The following is a 14,331-nucleotide window of genomic DNA, read 5'->3' on the forward strand; positions in this document are numbered from 1 at the left end:
CAAAAGGGTCTTCTGGTTAAAGCAAGATTCTGGTTGCTAAAGAGTTATCACCATATACACCATGGATAGAAATAATTTAACCTCTTATGCTTGTGATTAATCGCTAATGTCTGCCAGGAGTGCCCATGTTAAGAATCTTGAGGCTGTGTCTGTGTTTAGTGGGAAAGAGTGCTGGGATTGATTAATGATGTCTGCCTAGGGCACAGGATGTGTTGTTACGTGTGTGTTACTTCTTTTCCCTTTTCCTGAGAGTTAGAGAACAATGAAAATTCACTTAGCCACAAAATCACCACTGAACACCACTGACTCTTTCTCTACCAATTCCAAAGGACATCACTTTGGGTTCTGGTAGGGCCTCAGGGCCATTACACACGTATCAGTTGCCAATTAATTGAGCGTCCGGTTAACAGGATGCTGGGGAACCCAGTGAATCCACATGGTTTCTCTTCCGGGTGTCATTGGACTGTCCTACTACCTAGAGGGCTTGAGGGCATGCCTCCCCCTCCAGGGCCTCATTCCCCCCTCTCCCCTTTGGCCCCTCTTGTGATCTCTGCTGCCCTGTAGCTTCATCTACTCTGTGCTGGTGATAGTCTCGGCGGCCCTCTACCTGGCGGGGATTGAGGCCTACCTGGCCGTCATGGTCTTTGCCTTGGTCCTGGGCTGGATGAACGCCCTTTACTTCACCCGTGGGCTGAAGCTGACGGGGACCTATAGCATCATGATCCAGAAGGTATGGGGTGGGGGGGTTCCCTCTGGACTTGCATGTCCTCGGAGGAAGCCACACACACCACATATGTACAGACAGTGCTGGCGGCCTTGAGGCTGTGGGGTGCTGTGGGGGCAGTGGGCAGGGCCTGGACATCGGAGAGGGACAGAGTGGAGCTGGAGAGAAGATTTGGGATGAGGTGTTGGGAAAGCGAGAAACCACGTGTCTCATCTTTGCCTCCATATTCCCGCCGGGGTCTTTAGATCCTCTTCAAAGATCTTTTCCGCTTCCTGCTGGTCTACTTGCTCTTCATGATTGGCTACGCTTCAGGTGAGCTCCGGGTGCCCAGGTGGGCCTGGCGGGGGTGGTACCGGGACTGGAGCGGCCACCACAATGTGTGGAGGAAAATGACCAGCGTTTGTAGAGTTCTCATTGTGTGCCTGGCACTGGGCTAAGTCCTTTCCCATTCCTGCCTCATTTAATCCTCCCAACAAGTCTGTAAGGGAAGTGCCTTTCTTATCACCTTTTACAGATAAGGAAACCAAGGCTTAGAAAGGTTAAATAATGTGCCCAAGTTCAAAAGCTAGGGAATGGTAAAACTGGTGTCTTAGCTATTGTTGCAAAAGAAGCCACCCAAAACTTAGTGGCTTAAAACAACCACCACTGATGATTACGTTCAAGTCTGTGGCCCAGCTGGGTGGTTGTGCCGACCTGGGCCAGGTTTGGCTAATCTTGATGGGCTCCTGTGTCTGTGCTCAGCTGGCGGGTTGGCTGCTGGCTGACTGGTATAGCTAGGGGGTGGCCTCTGTTGGGGGTGACTTCGCTGTCTTCCCCAGGGTCACTCATCTCCAGCCGGCTAGCTTGGACTTGGTCACATGGTGGTCTGAGGGTTCCCAGAATGTGAGCAGAAGTGTTCAAGGTCACTGCCTGGCACAGCATCAATTCTGCTTCACCCTATTGGCCAAAGCAAGTCTTAAAGCCAGCCTTGATTCAAGGAGTGGGGAAATAGACTCTACCCTCTTGGTGGCAGGAGCTACAAAGCCACATTGAAGGGGTGTGGTTACAGGGGGGGGGTGCCTTTTAATCATTCATCTACCAGCCCAGGTCTTTCTTTTCTTTCTTTTTTTTTTTTTTTATAAATTTATTTATTTTATTTTTGGCTGCGTTGGGTCTTCGTTGCTGCGTGCGGGCTTTCTCTAGTTGCTGCGAGCGGGGGCCGCTCTTCGCTGTGGTGCGCGGGCTTCTCACTGCGGTGGCCTCTCTTGTTGCGGAGCATGGGGTCTAGGTGTGCAGGCTTCAGTAGTTGTGGCTCGCAGGCTCAGTAGTTGTGGCGCATGGGCTTAGTTGCTCCGCAGCATGTGGGATCCTCCCGGACCAGGGCTCGAACCCGTGTCCCTGCATTGGCAGGTGGATTCTTAACCACTGCGCCACCAGGGAAGCCCCAGCCCAGGTCTTTCTTAAGGCTCGGCACTGGCTCCCTCTAATAGGCTTTCTCCTTGATGACCTGATGCTGTGGGACCTCAGTGGCACAGACCATGGGGGAAGGACCAGGGATGGGGAAACTAATGAAGCTGTTGGGCTGGTTCCCAAGGGGTGGGTGATCTGCCATCCAATGCCCAGTGTCCAAAAGGGAGTGGCCAACTCAGGCGTCACCGGGCCACATTCACATCTGAGGAGGCTGGTCTAGGAACCAGCACTGGCAGCAGGAATCTGATGATGGTGATATTTTAACCCAGATGGTGCCAAGGCTCTGTGTGGATTATTCTGGAGAAGGAGAACTGTGGCCTTAGCTTAGCTGGGGAGAGAAGGACAGGGTCCAACTGCCCCTACCAGGAGTAGGACTGGAAAGAACTAGACAGATTGTCAAGGGTTCTCCAGTGGTTTGAAAGTCATATCTAGAGTCCAGCCGTACCACAGTCCTAAATATAGAAACTGAGGCAGAAACCTAGGGGTTAAAGTAGCAACTTAGTGGTCAGCTTGGTCCCAGGGCTTCTCCTGCTAGGGAACACTAGATCTGCATTCTGAGGCTGACATATCCCAAACATGGTACATGTGCTGCTGTTTTTCACTATTGTGCCCATGACAGACATTGCTAATGGATCACACAATCCTTCGCAACACATATTTCAGCAGTCACTACAGAATTGAATAGCATTAGTATATGAGTTGGAACCTGCTTACTGTAATCCCAGGTTGAAGGCATGGTGACCGTCTATGCCCCACTGACTGAAGGGGCTCAGCCCCCTCATGCTCCCTGCTGTGAATGGTGTAGGAGCAGATGCAGATGTTGGTGCTAAACTGTGTTGAGAAGGACTCTGAAGCTTCGTCTGGGTTTAGTGGGAAGGGATGAACACCATGATCAGTTTGAGATGTCTGGAGCGGGTGAGGGCCTTAGTGAGAACGGCTTCTTCCACCCTTCCTCTCTGAGCTGCCGTGAGCTGGGAAACAAGAGCATGCGAGAGAGTCTGCCCCCAGAATGCTGGCGTTCCAGGCTCCCAAGACCTCTAAGGACAATAGGCTCGATGAGGTTTTTCTTAGCCTTGGCACTGCTGACATTTGGGATCAGATAATTCCCTGTGGTGGGAACTGTCCAGTGCACGGTGGGATGTTGAGCAGCATTGCTGGTCTTTTTTTTTTTTTAATTTTTTTGGCCATGCCGCATGGCACGTGGTATCTTAGTTCCCTGACCAGGGATCGAACCCACACCCCCTGCAGTGGACGTGCGGAGTCTTAACCACTGGACCACCAGGGAAGTCCCAGCATCCCTAATCTTTACCCACTAGGTGCCACTAGTGCTCCCCCCTCCAGCTGTGACAACCAAAAATGTCTCTAGACCTACCAAAGGTGCCCTGGGGGAAAAATGACTCCTGGTTGAGAACCACTGGACTAGGTCCTGGGAGCCTCTTCCTTGTTAACAAGAGTTTGTGGACAGAGCAAAGGCTTTGCATGCAGGAGGGCCCAGATGTGACTGCTGGCTTGGCTTCCACGCTCAGTGACCTTGGGCCAGCGCTATCCCCTAACCAGGCCTCAGCGTTCCCCTCCATCAAATGGGAAGGGTCCTCCCCACTTCTCAGCCGGCGTCCTCACCCTCGGTGAACATCACCGCCGTCCCTCCCACAGCCCTGGTCTCCCTCCTGAACCCGTGTGCCAACATGAAGATGTGCAGCGAGGACCACACCAACTGCACAGTGCCCACGTACCCCTCGTGCCGTGACAGCGAGACCTTCAGCACCTTCCTCCTGGACCTCTTCAAGCTGACCATCGGCATGGGCGACCTGGAGATGCTGAGCAGCACCAAGTACCCCGTGGTCTTCATCATCCTGCTCGTCACCTACATCATCCTCACGTTCGTGCTGCTCCTCAACATGCTCATCGCCCTCATGGGGGAGACGGTGGGCCAGGTGTCCAAGGAGAGCAAGCACATCTGGAAGCTGCAGGTGAGGCCCCAGGGCTCCCATCCCCACCCTGCCCGCCACTCTTCTCCTTCTGAGATGGGCCCACCTGACCCGCCTCACCTCCTCGGCCTTGTGCTCTGGGCGAGCCACACCATCTCATTCTGCCTCCACTGCCCTGTCTGTAAAATGGGCACCGAAGACTGCCATCTGTTCCCCAGAGCCGCCTAACACATTTCCAGGTGGCTTCTTGCCTGACCACTAGCAGTGGGCTCAGATTCCCTCGTGGTCCGGTTTGTGGTATACAGTCAGCTTCACGCGGCTCCGCTGAGTGAGCTCTGTCGGCACAGGAAATGCTCAAAGAGCATCACATTTCACATTTCAGTGAGGGTTCTGCAGTGAGCACGGGGGGCAGCTTCCGTGCCCCACCCTGGCCCAAGAGACAAGGCTGGCATGCGTAGAGGCCCCCCCAGAGCCGGGAAGCGTCAGCAATCCCGTCAGAGGGGCTTTTACCAGCCCAGGGGGAGCTTCCAGGTTCCCCACCTGCCCCCCGCCAAGCAGATGTGGTTGGATGTAGATGTGGGCCTCGTGGGTGCTGGGGAGCTGCTGCCTTTGCTTCCCACAGGTTGCCGTGCAGTCCTAGACAGCAGAGGCCCTGGGGGTGGGGGTTACAGCCCGCCTGGGTGCATGCAGTTCAAGAACTGGCGTTCCCAATAAATTCAGTGTCTCTGCAAGGCCCGGGAACGCAGCGTCCACATTTACCATCACGTGGTACATTTCCAGGAAAAGGCGCAGTGAGAAAAAACTCCAAGGTCCTCCTCCCAGGTCTGGGTCTCAGGGAACCATCTGGACCTGCTCTTAACCTTTATCCATACCGCTTACTTCCCTGGGCCTCAGTTTCCCCACTGAGTATAACTCATAAGATGCCACTGGCAGCCTATGGACTGGATTTGACCAGCCCAGATTTATTTTTTTCCTACATCACCATATTTTTTTTTTATTAATGCAAAACTTTTAAATTAAGAGATGTCATAGAAGAATCCAGATTTCTGGCCTTTCTTGAACGGTTGGAAGCCTGGCAAGGTGAGCTCACATTCCTGCCTGGCAGCGCTCAGATAGATGAGAGGTGGCTGCTTCCTTTACACGGGGTGGGGGACCTGCACCCACCGGTCTGCCCCAGTCCCCACCCCTCCCTGGGGATGCCCAGCACCGAGGGGACACATGGTGTCCTGGGGCACAGAATGTTGATCCTTCTTCATTCATTTTCTTCTGCCAGGCCCCTGTGGGTATTTGAGTTTTTAATCCAGAGGCAGTGGGAGCTGGGAAGCCTAGTTCTTTACCCAGACTGACCCATTGAATCATTCCTGCCTTGAGAGCAGTTAGGCGAGGCTGGGGTCGGCTCACCCACGCCTGCCCGCCCTCCCTCCCTCCCCGCAGTGGGCCACCACCATCCTGGACATCGAGCGCTCCTTCCCTGTGTTCCTGAGGAAGGCCTTCCGCTCCGGCGAGATGGTGACCGTGGGCAAGAGCTCGGACGGCACTCCAGACCGCAGGTGGTGCTTCAGGTGAGGCCGGGTGAGTGGGCAGGGCAGGACCATTGGGCCTCCTTACGTTTTCTACCCATTGCCACTTCCCGAGCCACTGAGGCCCCCATGGGCCCAACCAGAACTCAGTTCCACCGGCTGATCTTGAGCCAGTTGGTTTAGTTCTCAGCCTTGGTTTCTTCATCTGTGAAATGGGGACAATGATAGCATCACTCCCTCAGCCATCTGTGTGGATTAGACGGGTTGGCACATGAGATGTGCGCGGCCAGCACCTGACGCACGTTGGGACAGATTCCCCCCCCCGCCCCCCCCATGCAACCAGTGTTACTGCTCTGTCCTTTGCTGGAGGAAGCGGACTCAGAGGCGGGTTCTCATCACAGGGCACCGCCCTCTGTCGGCGAACCAATGGGGTGGGTTTCAGGTCTCCGGCTGAAAGGGGGAATCTGAGCTATCAGCAGCTTCCAGGGCTTGGGATGTTACCCAGATGCACAGGGAATGCCAGCTTCTTAGGGGAACCCCTGGGTGAATCTTTTCTTTTAAGGGGACTCTGTAATGTGGTTGCCAGCACAGAGCGTAAGCATCATGTTTGGAGTCAGGCAAAGTCAGTTTCCGCTATGATAGCCCCCACCTCACAGGCCAGCTAGTCAGTCCTGTTCAATTTGAATTTGAAGTTCAAGCCCCGACTGTGATTTATCAGCTTTGTAACCTTGGATGAATAGTTCAAGCCTCAGTTTCCTCATCTGTAAAATGGGAACAGAGAATGTATCTTCCTTGCTGGGTCCTGACCCATAGGAAAAAATGCTCAAAAAATGGAAACTGAATGAAAATAACTTAAAAATAATTTTAGAAAGGAAAAATTATCTTGAGCCCATTTGGGCCCAAAAGGGTATAACCTGACTTTAGGAGGGTGTCTCAATAATAAGAGTGAGAATATCAAGAAGGAGGGTGTCCATCTTCAGATGAATGGATATATACCCGTACAAATAAGGTCTTTCCACACAATGGAATATTATTCAGCCATAAAAAGGAATGCAGTACTGATCCAGGCTACATTGTGGATACAACTTGAAAACATGATGCTAAGTGAAAGCAGCCAGACACAAAGGCCACATGCTGAATGATTCTACTTACATGAAATGTCCAGAATAGTTAAATTCATAGAGAAAGAAAGTAGAACAGAGGTTACCAGGGGCTGGTGGGAAGGGGAATGGGGAGTTATTGCTTAATGGGTACAGAATTTCTGTTTGGGGTGATGAAAATATTTTGGAAATAGATAGGGGTGATGGTTGCACAATCTTAGGAATGTATTTAATGCCATTGAATTGTACACTCAAAAGTGGTTGAAGGGGACTTCCCCGGCGGTCCAGTGGTTAAGACTCCGTGCTTTTACTGCCAGGACAGACACCTGGCAGGGAAATTAAGATCTTGCAAGCTGCGTGGAGCAGCCAAAAAAAAAAAAAAAAAAGTGGTTGAAATGGCAAATTTTATGTTATATATATTTTATCAGAATAAAAAAAAGGAGGGTATGCTGGGAGGCTGAAACAGGGATGCTGCCTGGGGGTGGGAAAGGGGTGCTGTCTCTGGGGGACTCCCCTTGACCCTCCCTCTGCTGTGGCCCCACCAGGGTGGACGAGGTAAACTGGTCTCACTGGAACCAGAACTTGGGCATCATTAACGAGGACCCCGGCAAGAACGAGAACTACCAGTATTACGGCTTCTCGCACACCGTGGGCCGCCTCCGGAGGGGTGAGTAGAGGGCGGAGTGGAGGGGTGGGGGACATTCAGGGGTGCAGAGGGGGAGCCCTGGTCCTCCTCATCACTGGTTTGTTTTGAGCAGTCCTGTTCCTTTTCTGGGACTCAGTGTTCACATCTGTAGAATGGAAGGGTCCGATGGGCTGGCCACTGAGCTTCCTCCGCTGCTTGTGAAGGCCTGGGGCCCCTCCGTTCCACTCAGCTGAGTGCATGAGATGCAGTGGAGAGGTCATGGGCACTCAGGCCTCCTGACCCAGGCTTGAATTCTTATTCTTTCATTTACTCCTGTGTGTTCCTGGGCGGACTCTGTGACCTCTCTGAGCCCCACTTTCCACCTCTATAAAACAGGGATAATATACCTCCCCCTTTAGATCACTGTGGAGGAGTGCCTGGTACACAGAAGGTGCTCAATATATGCATGTGCACTCCCCGCCAACCCTCACCCTTCCCTCCGCCGCGCTCACTACAGATCGTTGGTCCTCGGTGGTGCCCCGCGTGGTGGAGCTGAACAAGAACTCGAACCCGGACGAGGTGGTGGTGCCTCTGGACAACATGGGGAACCCCAGCTGTGACGGCCACCAGAAGAGTTATCCCCCCAGGTGGAGGACTGACGACGCCCCCCTCTAGGGGCTGCCGGCAGGAGTAGGGTCCCCTCCACCGCCCATTTCTAGTCCACCCGCATTTCGGCGGCACCTCCTGGGGTGTCCCCCGCACCCTCCTTCGACCCCCAGAGGTGAGGGCCAGGTGGAGATGCCAGGGGGGCCCCAGGACCCTCTGGTCCCCAGGCTTCTGCCTCCAGCTCCACCTCCCCACCCGGGCACAGGGCTCCTGGCCGCCTGTCTCACTCCCATGGAGTCACGTAAGCAACACCAGTCTCTCCGCCCACCGGGGCGGCTCAGACCTGGCCTCTCCATTTATTTATTTGCTCTGTTCTCAGGAAAGTGGCACAACCTCCGCCCCCAACTGGAGCCTGGTAGAGGCCTCAGGCCCCCGTCCCAGGTGCACTGCCGCCGGCTAAGCCCCCGGCCCCGCCCCACACCCTGGCGGCACAGGCCACCCTGGGCTGAAGCGGGGTGGCTTTGCTGAAGGGCCGGGCCCTCGGGGTGGGGCTGCGCCTTCTGTGTGTTCTGTAGGGGATTGTTGGTGCTCAATAAATGTTCACTGATTGTGGAGACGGTGGGGAAGACGGTAACAGGCACGGGGATGACAGCACAGAGATGGACGAGCTAAGAGATGCTCTTGTCGGGGGGATGGGGCGGTGGGGATGAGAACAGAACGAGGCTTAGTAGTAACGACCAAGGTGATGTTTAGGGTGATGGTTGGTGGGGGCTGGACGGGGGTGGTGGCCTGAGAGATGGAGGTGAGAGTGGAGTGTGATGGGAAGGTAGAGACAAAGGGAGTGAGGAGAGGAGGAGTGCTGGCGGAGGGATAGCGATGCTGGGGGGAGATAGTAAATCTATTGAAATGCTGGGAGGGGGTAATGACACTGGTGGGGGAGAGTAATGCTAGTGGGGAGATTGTAAAGCTCATCATGGGATAGTGATGCTGGTGGGGGGACACTGATGTGCTGGTGGGTAGGAAAGCTGCTGGGAGAGGGCAGAGCAGAGGCGGAGATGACAGGCACAGAGATGGGTGAGCCATCCAGCGTCAGCAGCGGGGTGATGGTGAGGATGAGAGCGGCCTTAGTAAGGACAGTGGTGCTGACTGGAGCCGTGAGAGTGCTTGTGGATGGGACCGCGTGCCGTCGGGGATGTGAACGTGAGCTGGAGTTGAAGGCCGACCTGCTTCCCTTCTGAGGGCAGCCATTCTTCCCAGGGTCACACGCCGCTGCTGATCAAGCCCCCAGGGCAGCTCCAAGCCTCTGGGCATGAGGAGGGGCCCCCAAAATACCCCATCCTGCTGCTCCACGCTGAAGTGGAGGAATCTGCAGCCAGCTGAAGTTTCCCTCTGACCTCCCAGGTTCCTGGTCCCGGCTTGGACTAGGTCTTACTTCCTCTCTGAAGCTTCAGTTGAGAAGAGCTTGGGTCTCTGAGGACCTGGCCAAGGGCAGCTGCAGTGGGAGACGCACAGGGCGTGGGGTCTATAGACCCGAGTTCACACCCTCAGCCCAAACTGTGGCAATGGGTCACTTTACTTTGGGCCTCCATGTCCCCGTCTGTCAGAAGGATGTCATATAGTCTGTTCAGCTATATGAGAATGAAGGGGAGACTCATTGTATTACTGCTGAGGGTGGCTGAGGGGCGCCAACCTTCCCACAGACGCATTCTTTCCATCTCCCTCTACGTTGCTGATGGGCAGGGGCTGATGGGCTCTCCTCGTGATCCAGGGATGACCCAGCTTCTCCCAGGGCTACTTGCTTCCTTATTCCACCATTCTCAATGGAGGTCCCAAGAGCCACTCTGATTGGACGGACTTGGGTCACATGTCATGCCTGAGCCAATCCTGTGCTGGGGGAGGGGATGCCCCCCGGCTGAGCCAAGCCTTCTGGGTAACCGTGGGTAGGACCTAAACGCTGATCCTCAGTGTCCTCATCTGTAAAATGGGGCACAGCTTTTGTGAAGGTCAGGTGATTCCCTGGGCTTTTCAAAGAAGAGAGGATTGTGGTTGTGGTGTTCAAACAGTTATGTGTTTGGGGCAGCAAGTCAGAAAACTTACACTGGCTTGAAGAAAAGAATATTTATTGTCTCGGCAGGAAGTCCCAAGTTAGGGAGGGCAGTAAGGCTGGTTAATTCAGTCTCTGTGATTCATTAAGGGTTCTGCCAGCTCATTTATCCCCTCAAACATTTATCAGGCACTGTGCTAGGCACTACCCACCAGATGTGCTGGCTTTTTCCTCATACAGGCCTCCATCAAAGAAACAAGATGGCGCCACTGTTTCAGGAATCACATCCAGATTCGGTAGCATCCAGAGGAAGAAGGAGAAATGGTTCTTCCTGTGTCTCTTTTTATGAGGGAGGAAACCTTTCCCTGAAGTCCCCCAGCCAACCTCCCCTCTTGTATTATTGGCCAGAATTGTGTCATGTGTTCCATGCTTCAGCCAATCAGCAGGCTGGAAGCAGCAGTTGTCCTAAAGCAGCAGAAGGCAATATGGAGAAAGGTAGTTTCCCCAGCCAGGTCTCGGTTCTGTGGGAAAGGAGGATGGGGAAACCAATATTGCCTAGGCAGCCAGTAACATCTGCGACAATCCTTCTCCCAGATGCCCACCCTCTACCCCATCTGGGCAACATTGTCATGGAAAACGGCTCTGACTTATTCTGGGGCTATAAAGAGGTCATTTCTCTAGGGGGTTTTGTGATGGGCTGGCCCACAAAATCAAAACACCCTCTCAACTCAAAGAGACTCCATAAATTATTGAGGTGAATGTTTAATTCATTCATTTTTTAAAAAATAACGAAATAATTGTAGGCTATGAATTTTCCTCTGAGAACATTTTCAGCTAAATATATAGTAACTTTTTCAACTGTGATTTTCTAAATATTTGATGGTTTGGGTGTTGATATTCTATAACTCAAAAGCTGTTTAGGGGGAACTTAAAATATTTTCAGGCCATTGAGATTTTGTTTGTTCCTGTAAGATCTGAAAGATGACCTTTCCCAATGTCCTTCAAAATATAGGGCGTGTACTGGTGGTATGTCAAAATATTTTCGGGGGACACATTGGACATAGAATCACTTAGAGGAAAACGTCCCTCCTGATTAGGACATGGTCTCAGTTTGATGTTTCTGGGCTTTTGATACCTTCCTGACACTCACTAACCTCTCTTTTTTTTTTTTTTTTTTTTTTTTTATAAATTTATTTATTTATTTATTTATGGCTGTGTTGGGTCTTCGTTTCTGTGCGAGGGCTTTCTCCAGTTGCGGCGAGCGGGGGCCACTCTTCATCGCGGTGCGCGGGCCTCTCACTGTCGCGGCCTCTCCCGTTGCGGAGCACAGGCTCCAGACGCGCAGGCTCAGTAATTGTGGCTCACGGGCCCAGTTGCTCCGCGGCATGTGGGATCCTCCCAGACCAGGGCTCGAACCCGTTTTCCCTGCATTGGCAGGCAGATTCTTAACCGCTGTGCCACCAGGGAAGCCCCTAACCTCTCTTTAATGGAGAAAAACCTGAGGCTCAGAATCTCTGAGAGGCAGAGCTAGAACCAGGGATGATGTTAGCTTCTCCCGGACTACAGGGACTGAGGATGGGGAGGGGGAGTTCCCGGGAAAGTTGGAGTGTTGATACCTGTGCTAGACTGCTTCAGTGGCCCTGACTCTTCCCTTTAGCCATTCCTTTGCAGTACAACTTTGTCTTTCGACTATGGGCAAAGCATAAGTTTGCATCCCTGGGCTTAACCATGTGACTTGTTTTAACCAGTGGGATGTTAGCAGACGTGCCGGCGCCAGCACCCAGGCGGAGGATGAGAGAACGTGGAATAGAGCTATATCATCCCAGGCAAGCCTCACAGAGATCAGAGGGACCCCACAGATGCGGGACCAAAAACATTTTTTTTGTATGTCATTGAGTTTTGTGATTTTTTTTCAAGTGCAGGCATCAATCTTGTGGCAATAGCTAATGAATACAGACAATAGAAGAAAGAGTAACTAGAATCTGGTGAGGCCAAAAAGAAACAAAAAACAAAAACCGAAAAACTGAATGTTCACTGCACTCCATGTTATAAATGGGGAAACGGAGGCTCAGAGAGGGGAAGACACTTGCCCAGGGCAGCTGGCTGGTAAGTGGTGGAGGTGGGATCTGAACCCAGGCATTCTGCCCTCAGACCCCTTCCTGGAGAGAAAACACTCTGACCCCTGAGGGGTGAGAGGTGGTGAGGCCAGATGGCTTCTGCAGTGGGGTAAGGCCCTGGCCGTTGCCCGCCACTTCTGCTGAGCCCTGGAGACCGTCAGTTTGAACATACCCCTAACTTTATTCCAACAAGGATTTCTTATTATGTGCGTGTATGTGTATTTAATAATGTTAAAGCACTTGTATGTCATATGTGACAGCAGGGTTTTTTTCATCCCAACTTTAAAGCGCTACTGGGAAATAATTAGTGCTACCAGAGGCAAAAACAATGGGACCCCATCAGAAAAGACAGTCTCAGAAACTCTTGGATCTTAATTGAACAATTACCTCTTATGCCTGTGAATAGTTCATTATTACATGCCCTGTTATTATTAGCTGTTATTATTGTTTTAGATGAATGCTGGGGATTTTTTTTTTTTAATCAAAAGTCATTTTCAACCATACTGTTCATCTCCTCCCGGCGTTCGCACGCTTCTGACATTTCCGAATGTAATAATGTCGTAGTTGGCAGTCAGTCTCCACACCTTGCCTGGATAACGGTGTATTCTGATCACTCTGGTTGTTTGGACGAGGTGGTTAAATACTCCAGGCCTCTGTTTATATTGTTATTAATTTTTGACTCCCTGGCAAAAGCATTTGCATGAGAATCGAGCACTTCCCGTCTTTTATTTTTTAGGAATCTGAAGTCATGGGGGACAATGGGGAGATCCTTGTTCATTCCAAGCTTTTGAGACAGAAACAAAAGGAGGTGGTGGTGATGGAACCAGAGGACAGGGTAGAAGGGGCATTGGGCAGTGGAGACCCCAGCCCCAGGGATGGAGGGCGGGAGGCTGGGTCAGGAGAGGCCAGGCTGGGAGTCTTGTGTTTTTGGAGGGAAGCACCAAAAGGAGAGAACAAATGAACACACATAAGGCACCTGCCCTGTGTTAGGCGCCGTGCCCAGTGTTTGGCATTCACATCTCAGGAACCATGTGTGGGACCTCATGGACTGGTGTGGATGCCTCTCCAAAAGTCATGACTCTCTTCCTTATTCACAGCACCTCGTTTTGTTCAGAGTTCTCCACTCTGCTCTACAGTCATGGGCTTTCGCCGGGCCAACCACTGTGACTCTATTTCCCTCACTAGGTATTGGTATAGGAACAGCCATGTGAACCAGTTCTGGACCATGAGACAAAAGGGGAAGTCTGCCAAAGGAGGAAGAATTCTGGGGAGAAAAAGAGAAATATAAAAAACACTGTCTTCTCTTTTGCTGGGCGCTGTCAGGTCTGGATGTGATGCCCAGAGCTGCAGCAGCCGTTTTGTGACCATGAAAGGGCTTGGTGGAACAGAAAGATGAAAAGGACATGGGTCCTTGATGACACCACTGTGCTATTGAATTAACGAACCCTGGAGCTACCCTACCATAGGGTTTCTTATGATTGTTTGAGATAATCAATTTTTTTTCCTCATTTATACCAGTGAGTCAGGGTTTCCTGTTACCCTGCCAAAATCATGAAGATACAAGAACAAATTTTTCTGCCTATTTTACAGATGAAGAAAGTGAGATCCAATGAAGTAAAGGCATTTGCTTAAGTACACACAGCCTGGATGTGGTGGACTCAGGATTTGAATCCTCTGGCTTAGAAGGAGACCCCTGCTGGGGGGTAGCAGGATTTTTTTCTTTCTTTCTTTTTTCTTTTTTTTTTTTTTTTTAGCGATTTGGCCTTTCCACAGCAAGGGGACATTCTGTTTTTCTATAGCAACAGGCTGCTGTGATGGCTTCTAACAGGTGAAGATGGGACAGGTTGGGTGGAGCTGGGACTCAAACCCAGGTCCCCATATCCCAGCTCAGAGCCTTCTCAGCATCTCAAGGTGCACAGTGACATCAGAGACTCCCACCTCTATCTCAGCCCCCCTCAGTTTGGGATATACCCACTGGATCCCACAGATCTGCCTTTGGCCACTACAGGGTGGGGTGGCTGGTCGTGGAGATTGGCCACCAGGGGCTGCTGTAGTCACACCCAGGAGCCTCCTCGGAGGAGGCCTTAGGGAAACTTGGAACCTGGGGACGTGGTCGGGAGGAGCGCCTAGAGTGAGCTCCCCATTAAGTGAGGCTGACGCTACAAGACTGAGGAAACCCTGCCACTGCCACTCCCACAAGGAGAAAAAGGAGTCTATA

At 52.1% G+C, this 14,331-nt stretch overlaps 1 protein-coding gene across 1 annotated transcript in view; it reads left to right on the plus strand.

Moving 5' to 3' along the window:
- The window catches only part of TRPV4 (transient receptor potential cation channel subfamily V member 4), a 36,528-nt gene extending 27,997 nt beyond the window's left edge, over positions 1 to 8,531 (plus strand). The window contains exons 11-16 of the mRNA XM_036874149.1: positions 565 to 730; positions 970 to 1,036; positions 3,827 to 4,143; positions 5,536 to 5,663; positions 7,267 to 7,388; positions 7,864 to 8,531. Coding sequence (XP_036730044.1) covers positions 565 to 730; positions 970 to 1,036; positions 3,827 to 4,143; positions 5,536 to 5,663; positions 7,267 to 7,388; positions 7,864 to 8,021 — 958 coding nt within the window. The 3' untranslated portion in view covers positions 8,022 to 8,531. The remainder of the gene's footprint in view (positions 1 to 564; positions 731 to 969; positions 1,037 to 3,826; positions 4,144 to 5,535; positions 5,664 to 7,266; positions 7,389 to 7,863) is intronic.
- Positions 8,532 to 14,331: the final 5,800 nt, after the last annotated feature.

This window comes from Balaenoptera musculus, chromosome 14 (assembly GCF_009873245.2).
Source record: "Balaenoptera musculus isolate JJ_BM4_2016_0621 chromosome 14, mBalMus1.pri.v3, whole genome shotgun sequence".
NCBI classification, from domain to species: domain Eukaryota; kingdom Metazoa; phylum Chordata; class Mammalia; order Artiodactyla; family Balaenopteridae; genus Balaenoptera; species Balaenoptera musculus.